This window comes from Myxocyprinus asiaticus, chromosome 3, assembly GCF_019703515.2.
Source record: "Myxocyprinus asiaticus isolate MX2 ecotype Aquarium Trade chromosome 3, UBuf_Myxa_2, whole genome shotgun sequence".
Taxonomy (NCBI): domain Eukaryota; kingdom Metazoa; phylum Chordata; class Actinopteri; order Cypriniformes; family Catostomidae; genus Myxocyprinus; species Myxocyprinus asiaticus.
Window position 1 is genome coordinate 1,860,282 of NC_059346.1, and position 25,892 is coordinate 1,886,173.

The 25,892-nt window shown below is 39.4% G+C and overlaps 1 protein-coding gene across 3 annotated transcripts in view; it reads left to right on the forward strand.

The window, feature by feature from the left end:
* LOC127423095 (citron rho-interacting kinase-like) overlaps positions 1-25,892 on the forward strand; it is a 138,360-nt gene that overhangs the window by 103,191 nt on the left and 9,277 nt on the right. For 2 of the 3 annotated variants that reach the window (XM_051667150.1, XM_051667159.1), the window contains 13 exons: positions 5,651-5,831; positions 6,036-6,127; positions 6,219-6,323; positions 8,491-8,660; positions 10,168-10,248; positions 11,690-11,825; positions 14,878-15,017; positions 20,917-21,009; positions 21,102-21,210; positions 21,374-21,502; positions 21,587-21,667; positions 25,038-25,116; positions 25,229-25,408. In XM_051667150.1, coding sequence (XP_051523110.1) covers positions 5,651-5,831; positions 6,036-6,127; positions 6,219-6,323; positions 8,491-8,660; positions 10,168-10,248; positions 11,690-11,825; positions 14,878-15,017; positions 20,917-21,009; positions 21,102-21,210; positions 21,374-21,502; positions 21,587-21,667; positions 25,038-25,116; positions 25,229-25,408 — 1,576 coding nt within the window. Of the gene's footprint in view, positions 1-5,650; positions 5,832-6,035; positions 6,128-6,218; positions 6,324-8,490; positions 8,661-8,755; positions 8,798-10,167; positions 10,249-11,689; positions 11,826-14,877; positions 15,018-20,916; positions 21,010-21,101; positions 21,211-21,373; positions 21,503-21,586; positions 21,668-25,037; positions 25,117-25,228; positions 25,409-25,892 lie in introns of all 3 variants that reach the window. The other variant, XM_051667143.1, reaches the window with a different exon arrangement.

Consider the following 25,892-nt stretch of genomic DNA (forward strand, 5'->3'; position numbering starts at 1 on the left):
TTGACTTGAATATTCAAGAAGGAATTTGGAAAGACCTGTGGAGTCCTGGAAGAAGGTTTTATGGATGTATGACACTAAACTGAAAATGAGTTTTACACCCATGGGTCAGCAGTACGTCTGGAGTAAGAAAGGCAAGGTGATGACAAGAACGACACCATCCCCACAGTCAAGCATGGAGGTAACGTGAAAAATTACTATTACAATGTGAAGAAAATGTTCAGAACTTCTTAAACTACTTCAAAGAGTTCTCATTAAAAAATCCTCCACATGCAGCAATGACAGCTTTGCAGATTCTTGACATTCTAGCTGTCAATTTGTTCAGATACTCAGGTGACATTTCACCCCACACTTCCTGTTGCACTTGCCATAGATGTGACTCTTGTCGGGCACTTCTCACGCACCTTACAGTCTAGCTGATCCCACAAAAGCTCAATGGGTTTAAGATCCATAACACTCTTTTCCAATTATCTGTTGTCCATTGTCTGTGTTTCTTTGCCCACTCGAACCTTTTCTTTTTGTTTTTCTGTTTCAAAAGTGTCTTTTTCTTTGCAATTCTTCCCATAAGGCCTGCACCCCTGAGTCTTCTCTGTACTGTTGTACATGAAACTGGTGTTGAGCGGGTAGAATTCAATGAAGCTGTCAGCTGAGGATATGTGAGGTGTCTGTTTCTCAAACTAGAGACTCTGATGTACTTATCCTCTTGTTTAGTTGTACATCTGGCCTTCCACATCTCTTTCTGTCCTTGTTAGAGCCAGTTGTCCTTTGTCTTTGAAGACTGTAGTGTACACCTTTGTATGAAATCTTCAATTTTTTGGCAACTTTCAAGCATTATATAGCCTTCATTCCTCATTTCCTTTACTGTATATATATATATATATATATATATATATATATATATATATATATATATATATATATATATACACACATATATACACACACACACACACACTGATGAGCCAAAACATTATGACCACCTGCCTAATATGCTGTTGGTCCTATGCGTTCCGCCAAAACAGCGCTGACCTGCCGAGGCATGGACTCTACAAGACCCCTGAAGGTGTCCTGTGGTATCTGGCACCAGGACATTAGCAGCAGATCCTTAAAGTCCTGTAAGTTGCGAGGTGGAGCCGCCATGGATCAGACTTGTTGGTCCAGCATATCCCACAGATGCTCAATCGGATTGAGATCTGGGGAATTTGGAGGCCAGGGCAACACCTTGAACTCTTCATCATGTTCCTCAAACCATTCCTGAACAATGTGTGCAGTGTGGCAGGTTGCATTATCCTGCTGAAAGAGGCCACTGCCATCGGGGAATACCGTTGCCATGAAGGGGTGTACCTGGTCTGCAACGATGTTTAGGTAGGTGGCACGTGTCAAACTGACGTCCACATGAATGGCTGGACCCAGGGTTTCCCAGCAGAACAAGAGCATCACACTCCATCCACCAGGTTGTCGTCTTTCCACAGTGCATCCAGGTGCCATCACTTCCCAAGGTTAACGGCGCACACGAACACGGTCGTCCACCTGATGTAAAAGAAAACGGGACTCATCGGACCAGGCAACCTACTTCCACTGCTGCAAGGTCCAGTTCCGACGCTCACGTGTCCTCTGTTGTCGCTTTCGGTGGTGGACAGGGGTCATGATGGGCACTCTGGCAGGTCTGCGGCTACACAGCCCCATATGCAGTATGGTGCAGTGCACTCTGTGTTGACACATTCCTCCTGTAACCATCATTAACATTTTCTGTGACTTGTGCCACAGTAGACCTTCTGTCAGTTCGGACCAGACAGGATAGCCTTTATTGCCCTTGCACATCGATGAGCCTTGGGCGCTGAACACCCTGTTGCCAGTTTATGGTTTGTCCCTCTTCAGACCACTGTCGGTAGGTACTCACCACTGCTGACTGGGAGCACCCCACAAGCCTTGCTGTTTCAGAGATGCTTGTCAAAGTCGATCAGGTCTTTACTCCTGCCCATTTCTCCTGCATTCAACACGTTGACTACGAGAACTGATTGTTCGCTTACCATCTAATCTTCCCAAACCTTGACATATGGCCTTGTTAGGTGATGATCAACGTTATTCACTTTACTGTGAATGGTTATAATGTTTTGGCTCATCAGTGTATATACTGTACACACACACACTCAGATGATCACCAATCCTCCACCAAATTTCACAGTGGGTGTGAGTGTGGGTGTGTCCGTCTCTGTAGCGGATGTAACCCAATCCTTCTGACGGGTGAATATCCGCAAAGCCTCGGGCCCAGACGGTATTCCGGGCCGCGTCATTAGAGCGTGCGCGAACCAGCTGGCTGGTGTTTTTACAGACATTTTCAACCTTTCCCTCTCTTTGCCTGTAGTCCCCACATGCTTTAAAACATCCATCATTGTGCCTGTTCCAAAGCAATCAAAAATAACTTGCTTAAATGACTGGCGTCCTGTTGCTCTGACCCCCATCATCAGCAAATGCTTTGAGAGACTAATCAGAGATTACATCTGCTCTGTGCTGCCTCTCTCTCTTGACCCCTTGCAGTTTGCTTACAACAACAACCGCTCCACTGATGATGCCATTGCATCTACAATACACACTGCTCTCTCACACCTGGAAAAAAAGAACACTTATGTGAGAATGCTGTTTGTAGACTACAGCTCAGCATTCAACACCATAGTGCCCTCCAAGCTTGATGTGAAACTCCAGGCTCTGGGCTTAAACAGCTCGCTGTGCAGCTGGATCCTGGACTTCCTGTCAAGCAGACGCCAGGTGGTTAGAATAGGCAGCAACATCTCCTCATCACTGACCCTCAACACTGGAGCCCCACAGGGCTGTGTTCTCAGCCCACTCCTGTATTCCCTGTACACACATGACTGTGTGGCAACACATAGCTCCAATGCCATCATTAAGTTTGCTGATGATACGACGGTGGTAGGTCTGATCACTGACAATGAAGAAACAGCCTACAGAGAGGAGGTGCACACTCTGACACACTGGTGTCAGGAGCACAACCTCTCCCTCAACGTCAGTAAGACAAAGGAGCTTGTGGTGGACTTCAGGAGAAAAGACAGAGAACACAGTCCCATCACCATCAATGGAGCATCAGTGGAGAGAGTCAGCAGCTTCAAGTTCCTGGGTGTCCACATCACTGAGGAACTCGCATGGTCCATCCACACTGAAGTCATTGTGAAGAAGGCTCAACAGTGCCTCTTCTTCCTGAGACGGCTGAGGAAGTTTGGAATGAACCGCCACATCCTCACACGGTTCTACACCTGCACTGTAGAGAGCATCCTGACTGGCTGCATCTCCGCCTGGTACGGCAATAGCACAGCCCACAACCGCAAAGCACTGCAAAGGGTGGTGCGAACTGCCAGACACATCACCAGAGGTGAGCTTCCCTCCCTCCAGGAAATATATACAAGGCGGTGTGTGAAAAAAGCTCGGAGGATCATCAGAGACTCCAGCCATCCGAGCCATGGGCTGTTCTCACTGCTACCATCAGGCAGGCGGTATCGCAGCATCAGGACCCGCACCAGCCGACTCCATGACAGCTTCTTCCCCCAAGCAATCAGACTTCTGAACTCTTGATCTCCCACGATCAAATACATCAGCACTGCACTTTATTACCCTTACTCTTATATCTCACACCGGACTGTCATAAATTATATTATTATTATATATATTCTCTCTTAACAACTTACTATCAACCGACAGCCTGAATGTCAATACAGTACAATACAACCTACTGTACATTCTATATATACTACTATATATACTTTTTTTTATTTATTGAATAATGTGTATCTATATTGTGCGTATTGTATACTGTACAGTGTATGTTATTATTTGTATATTGTTGTGTGTAATTATGTGTATATTAGACTTTAAATTGTGTTGTGTTAATTTGATGTTATTGTAAATTGGTATATGTCTCATCACTGTCACGACTGCTATGTTGATCGGAACTGCACCCAAGAATTTCACACAACATTGCACTTGTGTATATGGCTGTGTGACAATAAAAGTGATTTGATTTGATTTGAGACAGTGTGGATTAAAGGCCTCTCCAGGTCTCCGTCTAACCATTTGACGACCAGGTGGAGGATCGGTGATGATTTGGGGGTGCTTCAGCAAGGCTGGAATCGGGCAGATTCGTCTTTGTGAAGGACGCATGAATCAAGCCAAGTACAAGGTTATCGTGGTAGAAAACTTGCTTCCTTCTGCTCTGACAATGTTCCCCAACTCTGAGGATTGGTTTTTGCAGCAGGACAATGCTCCATGCCACACAGACAGGTCAATCAAGGTGTGGATGGAGGACCACCGGATCAAGACCCTGTCATGGCCAGCCCAATCTCCAGACCTGAACCCCATTGAAAACCTCTGGAATGTGATCAAGAGGAAGATGGAAGGCCACAAGCCATCAAACAAAGACGAGCTGCTTGAATTTTTGCATCAGGAGTGGCATAAAGTCACCCAACAGCAATGTGAAAGACTGGTAGAGAGCATGCCAAGGGTTATTCCAGCAAATATTAATTTCTGAACTCTTCCTAAGATAAAACATTAGTATTGTGTTGTTTATAAATGAATATGAACTTGTTTTCTTTGCATTATTCGAAGTCTGAAAACACTGGCATCTTTTTTGTTAATTTGAAATGTTGTCAGTACTTTATAGAATAAGTCCTCGTGGTGGTGTAGTGACTCGCCTCAGTCCGGGTGGCGGAGGATGAATCTCAGTTGCCTTCGTGTCTAAGACCGTCAATCCGTGCATCTTGTCATGTGGCTTGTTGAGTGTGTTGCCATGGAGACAGTGCATGTGGAGGCTTCACGCCATCCACCACGGCAACCACGCTCAACTCACCATGCGCCCCACCGAGAACGAACCACATTATAGCGACCATGAGGAGGTTATCCCATGTGACTCTACCCTCCCTAGCAACCGGGCCAATCTGGTTGCTTAGGAGACCTGGCTGGAGTCACTCAGCATGCCCTGGATTCGAACTAGCGACTCCAGGTGTGGTAGCCAGCGTATTTTACCACTGAGCTACCCAGACCCCCCATTAGAATTTTCATTTAATATATAGTGTATAAATAGTTTAGTTTAATATATAGTTAGAATTATTATTTAATATATAGTTAGAATTTTTATTTAATATAGTTAATATATTGTTTTTATTTAAAATATAGTTGATAGTAATTTAATATTTATTAATATATAGTTTAATATACAGTGTAGGACCAGTTATTTTATTGCATTTATGCTTTTATATGCCTATAAAATGCTTTTAAAAATTGATAAATTTGGAAACACATTTTTGCAAAAATAGCACTAGGTTGTATTTTTGATTTAAAATATTTGCTCTGATAAAATCTGATGTCATCATTTGGTAATAGGCTGCTGAGGGCAGTAAATGCAACAAAAATGCCATTAATTTCTGAATATTTATTCCTTAAAAGTAAGAATCGTTAATGGAATTGTAAAGGAATCAGAATTGAAACAGGATTCGTTAAATTCCTTATGATTCTCATCCCTGTAACGCACAAACACAAAACACACAAAAACAGTCTAGCACACACACGTGAACCTTTAGGATGAAAGTTTACGCTTTATCTTCTTCTGAAATGTTTCCGTCTCATCTCTCCTGTCTTTCTTGTTCAGAGTGTCATACTCTGTGTCACCCAAAGTGTTCTCCGTGTCTGCCGGCGACCTGCGGTCTCCCCGCTGAGTACGCGACACACTTCACTGAGGCTCTGTGCAGAGATAAAGCCAGCTCGCCTGCCCTGCAGGTGAAAGAGGCGTCGGGTCACGTAAGACTGGAGGGATGGATGAAACAACCCAGGTGTGTGACGAGCGGCTCATATTGTATGATTCAAACTGGACTGCAGATTAGAGTGCAAAAATGAAAGTTCTGTCATCTCTGACTCACCCTTATGTCGTTCCAAACCCTTCTTGCTTTCCTTATGCATAAAATGTATCAAGAATACAATTTGACTTCATTTAGTTGACGTTGCTGTTTGACGTGTGCTGTGTTTTTGCCCTGTAGGAATGGAAAGAGGGGCCAGCAGGGTTGGGAGAGGAAGTATGTCGTTCTGGACGGAACCAAAGTATCAATCTATGAGTCTGAACCAACGGAAGGTAAACAATGTTCTGTGATCGCTCCATCTGTGTGTGTGTGTGTGTATGTAATAATGAAATAGGATGTGAACTGTTGTTGTGTGTATTTCAGACTGTGTGAAGCCGCAGGAGGAGTTTGAGTTGTGTTTACCTGACGGTGAAGTGACAGTACATGGAGCTGTCGGAGCCTCTGAACTCATTAACACGGCTAAATCAGGTCAGGATGAAACATGTTTGTGTGCGTTTATTAGATCTGGTGTATAAACATTGTGATGGTAGAAACGTGTCAACAAATAGAGCGATGAAGAAACATGGAGTAATGCATAAATACAGAGCGGGACGCGTCCCAAACAAGTCAAGACGAGGAAGAACTTGTTATTAAGGGCTGTAAGTAAAAGTGGAGTTCAGTTGTTTATGGTTGCCAGCTGTGAATTAAGGGATCTTATGAGGACATGTCCAGGTGACATTTCATCCCAAAATTAAGGATGAAAATAAACAAATGTTTTACATAAAGAAAATAAAGAACTGTTTAAGATTTTTGCATTGACGTTATTTTCACGACGACTAAGCACATCATCCCAGTTCTCATTACTATAAAATTAATTATTCATCACAATACATTACCATTGTTACATTATATAACAGTAAAAATTAATGAAATACATTTAATAAATGTAATAAAATATGATCATTTTTTTATACAATATTATTTATTATATAATGTATCTTTTTTTTTTTTACTTATTTTTTATTGCATTAAGAATTTGGGTGGAAAATTGTCTTGAAAATAATGAAAAATAACAATAAAAATGCTTTCTAGAACACTATACAGGCCCATCAAATTATCCTGTTATGATATAATAATGATAATATAATAATACTGTATATGATAAGTGTCATTATTATTTTATTACATTATTATTACTATTATACAAGACAATATATAATTATTCATTTTATTTGTAATCATTTTTATACATGATAATATTGTTATTTATGATGATATTTTTTTAATTTATTTTAATAACATTATTTCCCACCCAAATTCTCATTAATGTCACAATGCGAAAAATTGAAGAAATCTGTCAGTGGGACCAAATGTCCCCACAAGGATAGTAAAACCTGAGATCACCTACATTATGGGGACCAGCCAGCGGACCTCACAAGGAAATAACATATTAAACGATGTTTTATTGAAAATGTAAAAATGCAGAACGTTTTTTGTGAGGGTTAGGTTTAGGGGTAGGGTTAGGGTTAGGGGACAGAATCTATAGTTCATACAGTATAAAAATCATTATGTCTATGGAGAGTCCTCATAATGATAGCTGCACCAACGTGAGTGTGTGTGAGTGTGTGTGTGTGTGTGTGTGTGTGTGTGTGTGTGTGTTTAGGGGTAGGGTTAGGGGATAGAATCTATAGTTCATACAGTATAAAAATCATTATGTCTATGGAGAGTCCTCATAATGATAGCTGCACCAACATGTATGTGTGTGTGTGTGTGTGTGTGTGTGTGTGTGTGTGTGTGTGTGAGAGAGTGTGTTTAGGGGTAGGGTTAGGGTTAGGGGATAGAATCTATAGTTTGTACAGTATAAAAATCATTATGTCTATGGAGAGTCCTCATAATGATAGCTGCACAACATGTGTATGTGTGTGTGTCTCTGTGTGTGTGTGTGTCTGTGTGTGTGTGTGTGTCTGTTTATATTTGTGTGTGTGTGTGTGTGTCTGTTTATATTTGTGTGTGTGTCTGTGTATGTGTCTGTGTATGTGTATATTTGTGTGTGTGTGTGTGTGTCTGTGTATGTGTGTGTCTGTCTGTGTATGTGTGTGTATATTTGTGTGTGTGTCTGTTTATATTTGTGTGTGTGTGTGTGTGTGTGTGTCTGTTTATATTTGTGTGTGTGTCTGTGTATGTGTGTATATTTGTGTGTGTGTCTGTGTGTGTGTGTGTGTTGTGTATGTGTGTGTGTGTCTGTGTATGTGTGTGTATATTTGTGTGTGTGTGTGTGTCTGTTTATATTTGTGTGTGTGTGTGTGTGTCTGTGTATGTGTGTGTATATTGTGTGTGTGTGTGTGTGTGTGTTTATATTTGTGTGTGTCTGTGTGTGTGTGTGTGTGTCTGTGTGTGTGTGTATATTTGTGTGTGTGTCTGTGTGTGTGTGTGTGTGTGTGTGTGTGTGTGTGTGTGTGTGTGTGTCTGTTTGTTTATATTCATGTGTGTCTGTGTGTGTGTGTGTGTGTGTGTCTGTTTATATTTGTGTGTGTCTGTGTGTGTGTGTGTGTGTGTGTGTGTCTGTGTATGTGTGTATATTTGTGTGTGTGTCTCTGTGTCGTGTGTGCGTGTGTGTGTATTTGTGTGTGTCTCTGTGTGTGTGTGTGATGTGCAGATATCCCGTATGTGTTGAAGCTGGAGTCTCATCCTCACACCACCTGTTGGCCGGGTCAGTCTCTGTACTTCATGGCGCCCAGTTTCCCTGATAAGCAGCGCTGGGTGGCTGTTCTGGAGTCAGTGGTGGCGGGCAGTAGAGGATCACGAGAGAAAACTGAAGCAGACGCTGTGAGTGAATATTACTGTATATGTGCACAGATACACTGAGAGTGTGATACTCTGTGATAACAATACAAGTGTGTATTGTGTTGTGAACGCTGTAGGCAAGTGCTAAAAGACAGAAGACTCTCTCACCGCTGGTTCAGGTAATCATATCACAGATGTGCTCATGTTTCATCCTGTCTGCTCGGATCGTCCACTGCTCATAGAGAGAGAGATAAACCCATCACACACACACGCAGAGCCCATACTCGCCTGTACTGATGTTACCCAGCATGCACCTCTCTTCTGTTTGGTGTGTCATGAGGTCATGTTTCCATCTCTGTGTTCCAGAACATACAGAATGATCGTCACTCCATGTCTCTCAACAGTGTTTCCTGCCGTGATATATAGAGTTGGCACAGCGCTAACGCTGAATCTATAGAGAGAAACATTTTTTAAAGGTGCACTCAGTGATGTTTTGTTTATGTTGAGCTTGCAGTCATCTTACACTGAATGATTTGAAATCTATTTTTCAAAGGTACTTTTAATATCTTTGTGGGGAAAAAAAAAAAATGTCATGAGGAAAATAATAACTGATTGCACCTTTAATTAATTTTTGAGCATCTAAATTAAGAGTTCCCACAGTAGGACATTTTTAGTGTATATTCAAACTGGAACAGCAGAAATAGCTGCATAGAGAGCTATAGGATGCTCCCTTGCTCCCTATTTAGTGAATGACTTAACCTCCAGTGTGCTGTCTGTCTGCACTGGTCTCAGAACAGTTTGAAATGCACCTTATTTTCATCCTAACTCCATATAAAGCCTCTGAAAGACACATTTTACAGCTTTTGGAAGACAGTAATGATATTTGTAGTAAAACCTAAAAATCATAATCATTCTGCCAAAGAGAATAAATGCTTTCTACAGTTTTTACTATAGTAACACCATGTTGTTGTTTTTTTGGTAGAAGTGTCATGGTGTTACTATAGTAAAACTGCAGTAACCATGACTGTAGACATAGTTTTAAAAACCATGGTACATGTACTAACACATTAACTATGGTTTTACTATGTTTTTATGAATTTTTTGTAAAACAAAGTATCAATTATTATGCTTTTTGTCTTCCTGTATTATTTCTATGGTTTTACCATGAATATCATGTTTAAAAATATGGTTACTGTAATAAAACCTTGGTAAACTTGGTAAAGGGATGGATAAATCTATTGCGAGGGAACACAAACCTGTTTCAAAATATAACAATTATTCCATACTATGAAGTGATGAAATAATCAGATATATGGTATAAAATCATATATTATTAACTGATAATACAGACACATTAAGTAGTCACATGTTGTCTTTCCATTGCATCAAAGTGAAGTGCTCTCTGCTGCCCCCTCAGTTCAGTCCGCTCCACTGCAAGCGTTTGTATAAGTGTGAATGCGCTTGACTCCAGCATATAAAGCGTCCTGATGGAGTGACGTGTGCGTGTGTTTGATTTTAATTGTTTCTGTATTTTATTCTCTCTGTACAGAAACTGTTAGGTAACTCTCTGCTGAAGTTGGAGGGAGATGACCGACTCGATATAAATTGTACTTTACCCCTCACTGACCAGGTACAGCACCGGAACACTAGAGTGGGGCGTTCACAAAGGATGTGTTCTAGGTGTTCACATAACGGAATGCTAGCACACTGCAAAATATGCATAATGTGAACCATTTCAATCAGCAGTATGATACATTGTTACCACACGGCCTCGTTACATTGAATGTTTTTTAGTGGCGTGCTCTGTTGTATACTGTACCTTTTGAATGAAAATTCACATACTATGCACAGTTTACAAACAATACACCCTCTTGAGACCCCCGCGTGACTGCTGTGTGCATCTTCTGTTTCCCTTTTTGATTTGTAACTAGTGGCACCTAATAAACATGCAAAAAAAAAATTCTAGATAGCAATAGTTTTCCTAAATATGTATGTCCTTGTATGTGGACAGCGGGACTAAGTTGTGAAATTTTAAATAATACCAAGCTATAGAAAGTCTGCATTTTTTTATCAAATTGTTTGAGTGTTGATTATTCATGTTTTTGAGACGTTACAGACATTATATCAGAACTTTGACATGTCTGTCAAACATGTTGAGTGATCCAAACATCATCTGCAGCCTGAAACTGAACTTTTGATCAGATTTTAGGAGTGAATGCACTTAACTGCATAGAGAGCTATAGGATGTTCCCTTGCTCCCTATTTAGTGAATGACTTAACCTCCAGTGTGCTGTCTGTCTGCACTGGTCTCAGAACAGTTTGAAATGCACCTTATTTTCATCCTAACTCCATATAAAGCCTCTGAAAGACACATTTTACAGCTTTTGGATGCATCCATTTATTCTCAGTGTGATAATACACAGTGAATATAGGATTTCTAAGGAAAGAATTTGCTTAAGTACACATTAGTGCACATTGTGTTTATCAGCGTGCCGTTTTGCGATAAATCACTCAAATTTTTAAAATGGCATATCAGATGAAACTAGAGACTCTAATCTTACAACTCAAACAGGTTTCAGTGTAAAAACGTAATTGGGTTTCTTACCAGATGTAGTTTTGTTGGCATTTCTCCCAAAGACAAACTCCGCTGTGATCAGCACCATGTTGTTTAGTCACATGACTCTGTATGTCAAAAGTTTAACCCTTTACTGACAGCACCGAGTCTTCTGAACTGAGATCAATTGGTTGAAATGAAATGAAATTATGTGTTGCTTATAGCAAAGTCAAAATACAATGTCCACGCATGTGTACGCGGGGTTGCACGAGGATACTGCAAAAGTAGTAAGAGTAGAATGGAAATATACTCTTCTGAAAAATAGCCATTGTTGCGGACAAATGTTATATATACTCTAAACACTCTGATTGGTCCACTGATTCAAAAGTGACACTGATGTATGTTTACATAGACTAAAGTGGAACGCAAGAATGCATCCTGTGTGAATGCCCCCCAATGCATTTTATCTTGATCACATGACTGAGTATTTTACCGTGACCATGAGTGTGTGTTTCAGATTGTGCTGGTGGGTTCAGAGGAGGGTCTTTACGCTCTGAATGTCATTAAAAACTCTCTGACTCACATCCCGGGACTGGACTCTGTGTTTCAGATACAGATTCTCAAAGACCTCGACAAGCTGCTCATGATCACCGGTCAGTTACTCTCCACCTGTATGTCTTTCAGTCATTTTAGGTGATCCAATCACAAGTGGTCAGGTGAGATGCAACATAAACAGGGACAGGGTATCCACGGGTCCTTAAAAAGTCTTAAATTTAAAGGGGGCCTGGGTAGCTCAGTGGTAAAAGACGCTGGCTACCACCCCTGGAGTTTGCTAGTTCGCTAGTTCGAATCCCAGGGTGTGCTGAGTGACTCCAGCCAGGTCTCCTAAGCAACCAAATTGGCCCGGTTGCTAGGGAGGGTAGAGTCACATGGGGTAACATCCTCGTGGTCGCTATAATGTGGTTTGTTCTCGGTGGGGCGCGTGGTGAGTTGTGCGTGGATGCCGCGGTGGATGGCGTGAAGCCTCCACACGCTCTATGTCTCCATGGCAACACGCTCAACAAGCCACTTGATAAGATGCGCGGGTTGATGGTCTCAGACGCCGAGGCAACTGGGATTCATCCTCCGCCACCCGGATTGAGGCGAATCACTATGCCAACATGAGGACTTAAAAGCGCACTGGGAATTGGGCATTCCAAATTGGGGAGAAAAAGGGGAAAAAAATCCCCCCCCCGCCCCCCCCAAAAAATCTTACATTTACTTTTTAAAATTTAAGGCCATAAAAAGTCTTAAATATCTTAAATAAATATTACAAAAGGTCTTAAATTTCGTTTGCTGAGGTCTTAAATTTTGCGGCGTGAATAGAGGAGATGCTTAAAACAGCAGAATCTGCACGAGTCAAAATCATCTCTCAGTCATCGTTTAGCAGCTGACGCTTGAGTTTAGTGTGAGCACGCACAGGGAAGCACATTTTTACTGACGATGTTAAACATGTATAAACCTTCATAAACCCGTTAATCCGAAATGCAAATGCCGTTATTTTGCACTGTCGCTCCTGCTTATAATCGACAAAGCGGTCAACGTTACAATTTGCAAGCGCGCAAGGCTGGAGCGGTCTTTTGACGCCTTTCAAATCGTTACACCTGTTATATCTCTCATCTCCATCTCTATAGATGTAGGGCTGCCAACGTAATTGACACTGCTCTCACGCTCTCACGCCACACGTCCCTTTTCTCACGCAGTGATAACGTCGTGGAGCAAAGAGGACACTGACAGCGCACGGACAGACAAGACAGAGCAAGCTGCATGATGCTGCGAATAATTCAGACCAGTCAGGGGGAAAACAGCATCACAGCGTCTCTCCATCTCCTTCTCTTTAATAACTTAATCTGTTAACATTTCCAATACATATTCTCAACTTTAAACGGCCATTTTTAAGGTAACTGATATTTGAGATTTCACTCAAAAATTACAATTGTCATCACTTACATCCATGCTGTTGCAAACCTGTATGACTTACCTTTATTCTTATTTCAGTGGATATCAAAAGGAGATATTAGGGAGTTTCAGTCACCATTCACTTACATGTAGTGACAGTGAATGGTGACTGAGACTAAATGTTTTGCTTAACATCTCCTTTTATGTTCCATGGCAGAGAGAAATTAATTCAGACTTGAGGGTGAGCAGTGATGACAGAAATTAAATTTTTAAATGAACTGCCCTTTAACTACCTGTTAACGTATTTGTTAAAGGTATCTGCCAAGAAAAAATATATAAATGTTATTCAACACATGCTAGACCTTATTCACAGCAGCGGCATCTTTGATGTTTAATGACAATGACAACAAGGCTGTGACGGATGTAAAGTCTCTTCGATGAGATGTACTGCAGTTTAAAGTGTTTTTGGATAATTCAATGTACAAAACATTGAAAAATATCTTTTCAAGGACACTCAGTAGACAAAAAACTCCAGACAACATGAGTTGTGGAAAATCAGATGGGATATTGGAGCTTTTTACAGATTTATACCGTGCATGCCTTTGAAGAGACGGTAAGTCTATCCCTCACAGCCTCGTTTCCATTCCCATTCAGAATCAAACATGGCGCTACTGTGAATAAGGTCTATAGACCAATCCTCTTGTTTACAGTAAGTGGTGGCAGAAAGCCCGCTGACTGTTGTGTTACATTTGACAGATTAGAGGATTAAATGAAAGTATGACACAAAACCATCATAAATACAAACATGTTCTTAGCGATACAATTACTATAATGATATGAGTTAATAACAAACATGTAATCATGTTCGCTATGAATATTTAATGCAAAGTTGTGAGTTGAAATGATCTCAGTCCAGTCAGCTCTGATGATGATCTTAAAGCCACAGCAGTCAACGAGAGCCCTCGGAATAATTTTTCAACAACGTAATCCAATAAAAGTTTATTTTTTGCGCATGGTTTTTGCCACCACTTCCGTGTTTGACATAAACGGTGATGTTGCCAAAGCATTGGTCTAATGCGTCATGTCTTGCTAGAGAGCAAGTGACTAAAGAGAAGGGTCACAATATAGGCGACATACTTTAGGCTACATGCATTCTTAATGATTTCATTTAGAGTTTTAATGTTGTATTAACTTATTAACACATAAATGCACAATAAAAAATATATATATATATATATATATAAAGTAGCCTTAGTGGTTTTGTATTTACCAGCTAATTAATTAATGTTTTTTTTATTGCGAAAGTGGTCTTAAATTTTTCTTAAAGCTGGCCTTAAAAAGGCTTAAATTTCATTCCTTCGAACCTGCAGATACCCTGGAGAGAATAAAGTTGCCAATCAAAAAGACGTTTATTGAATTATAAAGATGTATGTGGTGGAAGCAAGAACTGAGTTTTCAACTACCTCTGCGTTTAAATACTGCAAAACAAGTCCTGTAATTAAGGGCAGATACAGAATGAGGAATACTTGAAAAATAAATGTTAAATAATGAGAATAAAGAGGAACTAATGAGCAATATGTCTGTCTTTTTTGTTTCGTTGTAATAACACATCCATCATAATATCACTACAAGCAGAAGATGAATCCCGGATCAGTTACTCTAGTTTAGATTTAGGAAGTCTGCTGATGGTTTTGGTCTCGTTGAGGGTATTAATGTAGACACATCTATGTGTGTGTGTGTGTGTGTGTGTGTGTGTGTGTGTATCAGGTGAGGAACGAGCTCTGTGTCTGGTGGAAATCAAGCGTGTTAAACAGTCTCTGGCTCAGTCTCATCTTCCAGCGCCGCCTGATCTCAGTCCATACATCTTTGAAGCGGTGAAGGGCTGTCATCTGTTCGCTTCTGGAAAGGTATTCACAAGACTCATTTATCCCATCAGCCACTCCCTCTTATGTGCTCGGACACTTATATTTACAGTTCTGCATACCCTGGCAGAAATTGTGAAATTTTGGCATTGATTTTGAAAATATGACCGATCATGCAAAAAAACTGTGTTTTATTTAAGGATAGTGATCATATGAAGCCATTTATTATCACATAGTAGTTTGGCTCCTTTTTAAATCATAATGATAACAGAAATCACCCAAATGGCCCTGATCAAAAGTTTACACACCCTTGAATGTTTGGCCTTGTTACAGACACACAAGGTGACACACACAGGTTTAAATGGCAATTAAAGGTTAATTTCCACACCTGCGGCTTTAAATTGCAATTAGTGTCTGTGTATAAATAGTCAATGAGTTTGTTAGCTCTCACGTGGATGCACTGAGCAGGCTAGATACTGAGCCATGGGGAGCAGAAAAGAACTGTCAAAAGACCTGCGTAACAAGGTAATGGAACTTTATAAAGATGGAAAAGGATATAAAAAGATATCCAAAGCCTTGAAAATGCCAGTCAGTACTGTTCAATCACTTATTAAGAAGTGGAAAATTCAGGGATCTCTTGATACCAAGCCAAGGTCAGGTAGACCAAGAAAGATTTCAGCCACAACTGCCAGAAGAATTGTTCAGGATACAAAGAAAAACCCACAGGTAACCTCAGGAGAAATACAGGCTGCTCTGGAAAAAGATGGTGTGGTTGTTTCAAGGAGCACAATATGACGATACTTGAACAAAAATGAGCTGCATGGTCGAGTTGCCAGAAAGAAGCCTTTACTGCTCCAATGCCACAAAAAAGCCCGGTTACAATATGCCCAACAACACCTTGACACGCCTCACAGCTTCTGGCACACTGTCATTTGGAGTGACGAGACCAAAATAGAGCTTTATGGTCACAACCATAAGCGTTATATTTGGAGAGGGGTCAACAAGGCCTATAGTGAAAAGAATACCATCCCCACTGTGAAGCATGATGGTGGCTCACTGATGTTTTGGGGGTGTGTGAGCTCTAAAGGCACGGGGAATCTTGTGAAAATTGATGGCAAGATGAATGCAGCATGTTATCAGAAAATACTGGGAGACAATTTGCATTCTTCTGCATGAAAGCTGCGCATGGGACGCTCTTGGACTTTCCAGCATGACAATGACCGTAAGCACAAGGCCAAGTTGACCCTCCAGTGGTTACAGCAGAAAAAGGTGAAGGTTCAGGAGTGGCCATCACAGTCTCCTGACCTTAATATCATCGAGCCACTCTGGGGAGATCTCAAACGTGCGGTTCATGCAAGATGACCAAAGACTTTGCATGACCTGGAGGCATTTTGCCAAGACGAATGGGCAGCTATACCACCTGCAAGAATTTGGGGCCTCATAGACAACTATTACAAAAGACTGCACGCTGTCATTGATGCTAAAGGGGGCAATACACAGTGTTAAGAACTAAGGGTATGCAGACTTTTGAACAGGGGTCATTTCATTTTTTTCTCTGTTGCCATGTTTTGTTTTATGATTGTGCCATTCTGTTATAACCTACAGTTGAATATGAATCCCATAAGAAATAAAAGAAATGTGCCTGCTTACTCATGTTTTCTTTAAAAATGGTACATATATTACCAATTCTCCAAGGGTGTGCAAACTTTTGAGCACAACTGTACATTTAGTCATTTAGCAGACACTTTTATCCAAAGCAACTTACAAATGAGGAACATAGAAAGCAATTTATCATACAAAGTTCAACAACATCTACAGTGTTCAATTATAGTTATAGTTTTTCTAATGGTATTATTTTGAGTTAACCCTTATGTTGTGTTCCGGTCATTTTGACCTGGATGATTTTTTTTTTTTTTTTATCCAATTTTTATTAGAATAAAATTCCTTGACTTTGTTCACATATGGTATCTGCAAACACACACATAAAAAATCGGACCATTTTCTTTCTTCCATTTTCACTTTGTTACACTTGTTGTGTTCCCGGTCAAAAATGACCGGCCATTAGAAATGAATGGATTCAACTACAAAATACAGAAATATTAAGTGTTCAGGAGCATCCCAATCCTTTAGATGAACACATATGTGGATGTGTGTTTGTACATACAAAGTCCTCGGATATGTGCAAACACACACACACACACACATGATGCATTTAAATGCTTTATTTGGATTCACAGTTAATATCAAGAATATCATACAGGAGGGGCCTGGGTATCTCAGTGAGTATTGATGCTGACTACCACCCCGGACTAGTTCGCTAGTTCGAATCCAGGGCGTGCTGAGTCACTCCAGTCAGGTCTCCTAAGCAACCAAATTAGCCCGGTTGCTAGGGAGGGTAGAGTCACATGGGGTAACCTCCTCATGGTAATGATTAGTGGTTCTCGCTCTCAATGGGGCGTGTGGTAAGTTGTGTGTAGATCGTGGAGAGTAGCATGAGCCTCCACATGCTGTGAGTCTCCGCGGCGTCATGCACAACGAGTCACATGATAAGATGTGCGGATTGACGGTCTCAGAAGTGGAGGCAACTGAGACTTGTCCTCCACCACCTGGGTTAAGGTGAGTAACCGCGCCACCACGAGGTCCTACTAAGTAGTGGGAATTGAGCATTCCAAATTGGGTAGAAAAGGGGATAAAAAAATATTGTATTGGATCCAAATGTATTTTAGGGATAATTTACAACAAGAGAAACTACTCACATTGTGCTCTTTACCATACTACTAATAAAATGATAGTCAAGAAAAAATCACTATAGGTAGTTATAATCAATCACAAACACTATGGGTAAAGGTAACAACGCCTTCTCCATATGGACAAACTACCTATAACAGCTGACATCGAGCAATACTTTGCTAGTTGTTTAGCTCTTCCTTTTCCTAATCTAGCAATTTGTAAACCACCTATGCATAGTTTGTGTACATGACCAAGACTGCCAAAAATTAATACGAATACTGTACACTTATAGCCACAAATGTTCAGTAATTCTGTAAGTGGTTGGTATTTTAACATTTTAGTATTAAAACACTCTTCCATGTGCAAGTCGAAACAACACCCAACTTCTACAATAATGACAGTTTTATTTATATACATTTTCACTAATCATTACCATATCCGGTGTGTTCAGCAATCCTTCACATACACAGTAATGCGATGATGTCAACCAGTCCAGTTGAACAGTTTCATGACTGTATATTTTTGTTGTTAATTCTGATGTCACACGCAGCTCTTTTAGCATTAGTTCCACTATTCGGTCATGGCGGGCGATTGTACAGCCCTTTAAAAACAGAGCATCCATTCAGAATATGTGCCATCGACTCTTTCTCCGTCTTATCATGCAACAGACAGAACTGATTGTGTTGTGCAGGAAAACCAAATGGACAGATTTTGTATTTTGTAGGAAGGACTTGCAGCTGAGCTTTTACTGTAAATATGAGAATCTGTTAATCTAACGCCGGATTCTTGAAAACAGTGTATGAAAGTGAATGGTCTGCGAACGGCAAGCAATCCGACTTCCCCTGCAGTCTCAGATCGGTCCAATGGTGGCGCAGCCGTGCTTGAAAATGACCGAGTATTGCAGGTCGGCACGTTTGTACATTTAGTTTAATTCTCATGAATAACTGCGTCAACAACTACATTTGTGTTGGTAATCACAGTGTCGTTTACTTCCACTGACTGACCGTCTGTGGATGTCCAGCACAGTTAAATATGCATATTATTGCAGAGGTCGTTCAGATCTGGCCAGTCCAAGTGCACACCGAACCCTGCAACGTGCAAACTCCAGTTTCCCATTGGCCTTCTTTTTAAAACCCAAGAAACTGCTCTCTTGTTGCTCCGAGCATGGAACTTTACGTTTTGCTAGATCTAGAAAAAGCGAAGCTCGAGCCAGTTCACAACAACTGATTATCAAACACATACCGAGTTACACATAATCTACACATTTGCATATTTTCAGCCACTAATTGAGTCTAAACAGACGCACAACTTCCATAATTTCAGTAATGCACCCAAATGACAAGTCATATCATAATGTTCATGTGTTAAACTTGCTATAGTTTACTTCCATGTTGCTTCATTGTCAAATATTAATGTCAAATGTAAATCAAGTCAGTCACTGAAACAACAGCGCCACCTTGAGTAAGAAATAACATGTGTAATATGTATGTGTACACGCATGTGGAATACTGATAATTCACAATTGTCACACAGAAAATCAATGTGATATAGTATTTATTTATGATATAGTACTCATTTGTCTTGTAATAAACAAAGTTCTGTATATATCCTGTGATAAAGATATTAAATATTCATGAAAATATGATTTATGGAAGTGCCATAATTTTTTTTGTGTGTGTGTGTGTTACTATTCAGTAGAGAAAAGTTGAGGAATACTAAAGAGATGTAACTCAAAAAATGGATGAGGTACAGAGGATGGAATGAGGTCTTGGGTCACTAAAGACCCGACGGATGCATTAAAGGGTTAAGGAGCAATATTTGCCCCCTGGATTTGATTTCTGGGGCATTTTGTACCTTTATGAGGACATATTTAAAACATGAAATACCTCATCTGTTTACGTCAAATACATCAATTTAATCGATTTATTAATACTAATTCTTAAGATCTGTTGTCGATGCATTTCAAATAAATAAAGAACTGAACAGGACATCGAATTTTAAACATAGGCCTCACCACGTTAAAATGAAATGTTTTAAATGTCAGCTTGCTGTAATCCACGGAGAGAATCAAAAAGAAAATAACATGGTCCACCCAAAAATGCTCACAGTAAATAATAAAAATATTCATGATATTTCACCGAAAATTTGCGAAGAACTGATGCAAGGAAAGGGAACGAGGATGTACAGTTTTATAAAAGAGAAGAACCCACAGACGAGAGAGTCACTGCACCGTTTGCAATAACAGTGATTGGACGAATATTATGGACCATATTTGTTTGTCTTTCCTCTTTGGAAATGTGGCAAGAAAACACGGAATACTGTCTCTTCATCACGCCAGTTATCGCAATTGCCATCGCTGCCCTAGACAGAGAACGTAAACATCGCGGGTCGTCTTGATCCATTCAGCCGCCCGCCGCCTTTCTCAACGGATACAAAATCTGCTGCTACAGAGGAACCATGTAAAACTGCCTTTCATTACTTTAAAAAAACAACTAACAGTTTTTATAATGACTGGAAAGGAGAGGAACTGCTGCTTTCGTTAAACATTAAGAAAAGAGAGTGTTATGCTGCAAAACCAGTCAAACGCATTTCAGCACCAAAAGAAATGAACAGCGACTGATCAAACAAAAATATGGACAATCTATATTAGACAATGAAAAAAAAGATTGACTGTTCCACTGAGATAGACAAGTTAGGAGAGGTTAACTGCACATACGTTGATTTAATTAATTAGCTTAACATCTTGCTTTCCCATATGTGCTCGACCTTCCCCGTGAGTGTAATCCAAGGCAGCCACGGGACGTCGCCTTTAGCGGAAACATGTGACTCAACTGGACTGACAAAAAAACGAAATTTAGAATGTGAAGAAAGATTTCTGCCACATACACATTCTTTTTTACATGCAATAATCATTCAATTTAATTATCAAAGGTAAAAATCTGTTTTTGGAAGTTCAAATAATCCATTTAAAATCCTCTTGGCTCAGATATCTGAGTGGGCACGTGCCCCCTTACTTTGAATGGGCATGACACCTCTGTTCACAGTAATATACTTACAAAGGATTTCTGGGCAAGGTTTTTTGGGGCTACCCAGCGCAATATGCTAGGAATAGAAACCAAGCGACTACCGTAAATTTGTATCACATCGTGCCTAATTGGTACTCTGTAAGTCTGCATGTTTACAGTATAATGATGAATAATTGGATGTGTTTCAGATTGAGAATGGAATGTGTATCTGTGCTGCGATGCCCAATAAAATCACCATCCTGAGGTTCAATGATGCACTCAACAGGTTCTGCATTAGAAAGGTGACGTAAAAGCGCACTCTCCATGTATGTCAGACGACACGTTTACTTCCTCTCTTCATGTGTGTATTGTGTGTTTTTCTCTCTCTCTGCAGGAGATCGAGACGTCTGAGCCCTGCAGCTGTATTCACTTCACTGGATACAGCATCATCATCGGCACTAATAAGTTTTATGAGATTGAGATGAAACAGTATGTGCTAGAAGGTGAGCTGATCATGCTGTTACTATATTGTGTATTTTAGCACGACTGGAACACTATTGACCAATCAGCATGCAGAACTGCAACAATATGTTTAAATCCACAGTTGCACTGTTGTTGATCAGTTTTCAATGTTGTTTAATTGGATTAATGTGTGTTTTTATTCAGAGTTCCTGGATAAGAACGACGTGACGTTGGCCTCTGCCGTGTTCGCCGCCTCGTCACACAGTTTCCCGATCTCTATTATCCAGGTGTCCAGCGCACCGCAGAAAGTCGAGTATCTGCTCTGCTTCCATGGTACGTGTGCGATCTTAACTGCTGTACGAGACGTTTAATGTGATCGTGAATTTGTGTTTCATGAATGTGTGTCTGTTTGTACAGAGTTTGGAGTGTTTGTTGACGCGTACGGCCGCAGGAGTCGCAGCGATGACATCAAATGGAGCCGTCTGCCGCTGTCCTTCGGTAATATTTTCACAAAGCATCATTAAGGCCTGTTCATGCCAAGAGCGAAAGAAAAAAGTTAAACAATTTGCAGATGAAAGGTCTAAAAAACAAAACGAAAAAATTTGGGTTAGGAGCAAATTCATACAAAGGAAAATCAGAAGGAATCGCAGACTAAATGTCTATTTATACCACAAATAAAATGAGAAGGCAAACTGATTCGCGGACGAAAGGTTTATTTATACCAAGAATGCAGCCAAAAAGTGAAACAAAACTCTAAAAACAAAAAAAAAGTAATTCTAAATGAATAACAAAAAAAAAATGGAAAAATGTAAATGATTCACAGATGAAAGATCTGTTCACACCAAGAATGAATTTTAAAAAAGTGAAACGAATCTCTGACAAAAGGTCTGATCAAGCTCAAAGGAAAATCAGAAGGAATCACAGATGAAAGTTTATACCACAAATAAAATGAAAAGGCAAAATGGTTTGCAGACGAAAGGCCTATTTATACCACAAATAAAATGAAATGGCAAAATGGTTTGCAGACGAAAGGCCTATTTATACCACAAATAAAATGAAAATGTAAAATGATTTGCAGACGAAAGGCCTGTTTATACCACAAATAAAATGAAAAGGCAAAATGATTTGCAGACGGAAGGCTCATGAATAACTGCGTCAACAACTACATTTGTGTTGGTAATCACAGTGTCGTTTACTTCCACTGACTGACCATCTGTGGATGTCCAGCACAGTTGGATATGCATATTATTGCAGAGAAAAATGAAAATGTAAAATGATTTGCAGACGAAAAGGCCTATTTATACCACAAATTAAATGAAAAGGCAAAATGACTCGCAGATGAAAGGTCTTTTTATACCACAAATAAAATGAAAAGGCAAAATTATTTGCAGACGAAAGGTCTTTTTATACCACAAATAAAATGAAAAGGCAAAATGATTTGCAGACGAAAAGGCCTATTTATATCACAAATAAAATGAAAAGGCAAAATGTTTTGCAGACGAAAGGTCTATTTATACCACAAATAAAATGAAAAGGCAAAATGATTTGCAGACGAAAAGTCTATTTATGCCACAAATAAAATGAAAAGGCAAAATGGTTTGCAGACGAAAGGCCTATTTATACCACAAATAAAATGAAAATGTAAAATGATTTGCAGACGAAAGGCCTATTTATACCACAAATAAAATGAAATGGCAAAATGGTTTGCAGATGAAAGGCCTTTTTATACCACAAATCAAATGAAAAGGCAAAATGATTTGCAGACGAAAGGTCTATTTATACCACAAATAAAATGAAATTGTAAAATGATTTGCAGACGAAAGGTCTATTTATACCACAAATAAAATGAAAAGGCAAAATTATTTGCAGACGAAAGGTCTTTTTATACCACAAATAAAATGAAAAGGCAAAATGATTTGCAGACGAAAAGGCCTATTTATATCACAAATAAAATGAAAAGGCAAAATGTTTTGCAGACGAAAGGTCTATTTATACCACAAATAAAATGAAAAGGCAAAATGATTTGCAGACGAAAAGTCTATTTATGCCACAAATAAAATGAAAAGGCAAAATGGTTTGCAGACGAAAGGCCTATTTATACCACAAATAAAATGAAAATGTAAAATGATTTGCAGACGAAAGGCCTATTTATACCACAAATAAAATGAAATGGCAAAATGGTTTGCAGATGAAAGGCCTTTTTATACCACAAATCAAATGAAAAGGCAAAATGATTTGCAGACGAAAGGTCTATTTATACCACAAATAAAATGAAATTGTAAAATGATTTGCAGACGAAAGGTCTATTTATACCACAAATAAAATGAAAAGGCAAAATGATTTGCAGACGGAAAGGTCTTTTTATACCACAAATAAAATTAAAATGATTTGCAGACGAAATGCTCATGAATAACTGCGTCAACAACTACATTTGTGTTGGTAATCACAGTGTCGTTTACTTCCACTGACTGACCATCTGTGGATGTCCAGCACAGTTGGATATGCATATTATTGCAGAGGAAAATGAAAATGTAAAATGATTTGCAGACGAAATGGCCTATTTATACCACAAATTAAATGAAAAGGCAAAATGATTTGCAGACGAAAGGTCTATTTATACCACAAATAAAATGAAAAGGCAAAATGGTTTGCAGACGAAAGGTCTATTTATACCACAAATAAAATGAAAAGGCAAAATGATTCGCAGACGAAAGGTCTATTTATACCACAAATAAAATGAAAAAGCAAAATGATTTGCAGACGAAAAGGCCTATTTATACCACAAATAAAATGAAAAGGCAAAATGGTTTGCAGACGAAAGGCCTATTTATACCACAAATAAAATGAAATTGTAAAATGATTTGCAGACGAAAGGCCTATTTATACCACAAATAAAATGAAAAGGTAAAATGATTTGCAGACGAAAGGTCTATTTATACCACAAATAAAATGAAAATGTAAAATGATTTGCAGACGAAAAGGCCTATTTATACCACAAATAAAATGAAAATGTAAAATGATTTGCAGACGAAAAGGCCTATTTATACCACAAATAAAATGAAAAGGCAAAATGATTTGCAGACGAAAGGTCTATTTATACCAAGAATGCAGCCAAAAAGATCCATTCACACCAAGGATAAATTGAAGTGTAAAATGAATCTTTTATAAAGAGCAAGGTGGAAAGTTTCAATGAATCACAAAAACGAAATGGAAAAATATAAATGATTCACAGATGAAAGATCTGTTCACACCAAGAATGAATTTTAAAAAAGTGAAACGAATCTCCGACAAAAGGTCTATCCACACAAAGAGCAAAGGAAATTCCAAATGAATTGCAGACAAAAAGTCTATTCACACCAAGATCAAAACAGAAAAGCACACTTGCTTTAATGAGAAATATTGTATAGTGTATTCATTTGCTTTAATGCAAAATGTGATTAAAAACAGACTTCACAGGTTTTTAGGCATTAAAAACCTGAAATGTACACTATTGACTCTCTTAATAACTAACTAGTGTTGCGAAGTCCAAATTCCTTTTAGTGAATCGTTCGAACGCACAGTTAATTTCAATAAGCCACTTAAAATATGGTGTTCTTTTATTAATGTTTTTAGTAAAATTGCTTTTTGCTTTTTCAGTATGTTTTCAATTTTTGGATTTACAGTATACTGTAGATTGCATCAGTGCTGTTTATTTAAAAGATGATTAAGAACATAACTGTGTTGCCAAAATTCATACAAATTTAATTTATTGATAATATTATTTATTTCCAATATTGTTTACATGGGTGATAGGCCTACATGCGGAAGTAAAAGGGGCTGTGAACAATGTTTTATGGTGTTTTCAAGCTTTGTTGTCTTTTTTCATCAGCGTACAGAGAGCCGTACCTGTTTGTGACGTATTTCAACTCTCTGGATGTGATTGAAGTTCAGAGTCACTCTGCACTTGGGTAAAACTGCTCTCTGATTTCTCCTCATATTTTCTGTTTCTTTGTAATGTTTGTTCAGGCTTCATGGAAAACAACACATTGAATGGAGTGTTTTGTGTGTGTGTGTTTTCAGACCACATGCATACGCACACCTGGACATACCTAACCCACGTTACCTGGGCCCAGCGATCTCATCCGGTGCCGTGTATCTGGCCTCCTCCTACCAGAACAAACTGTGTGTGATCTGCTGCAAAGGGAATCTGGCTCAAGAGGGCTCGAACGCAGAACCGCAGCAGAACGGTTCCACACGCAGGTCAGTCCACATGCTCAACACCTCTGTGTAGTGTTTTACTTTGAAGGAACTGGGGCGGATCAATCCTGCAATCTTTGTGCTTGTGTCCAAGAGTCTAAAACCATAAAGACACCAATACTCCAAAACTGAGCAAGTGCATGAACTTTGAGGAAATGTGTGAATTATTAGATGCTGGTGTTGTCGTGGTGACAGTATTTTCAGAATACCGCTGTTTCTCAGGTGGGCAACAGTGTAGCAGATACATCAATTAAAAACGATACGATTGTAGAAATGTATCATTGTTGTGCCAGACACAGTGACATAAGTATTGAATGGCTGTTGTTCCAGTCAGTCACCACACATGTGAACTCTGGCATGTGGGTCAATAAAGATTTATTCAGAAATACTTAAAAAAAAATAAATAAATAAATAAAAATGCATGAATACACCTCTCAGTCATTTTGATCATTTTTCTGGGGCTTAAAGACAAAAAATGTCCACCAAA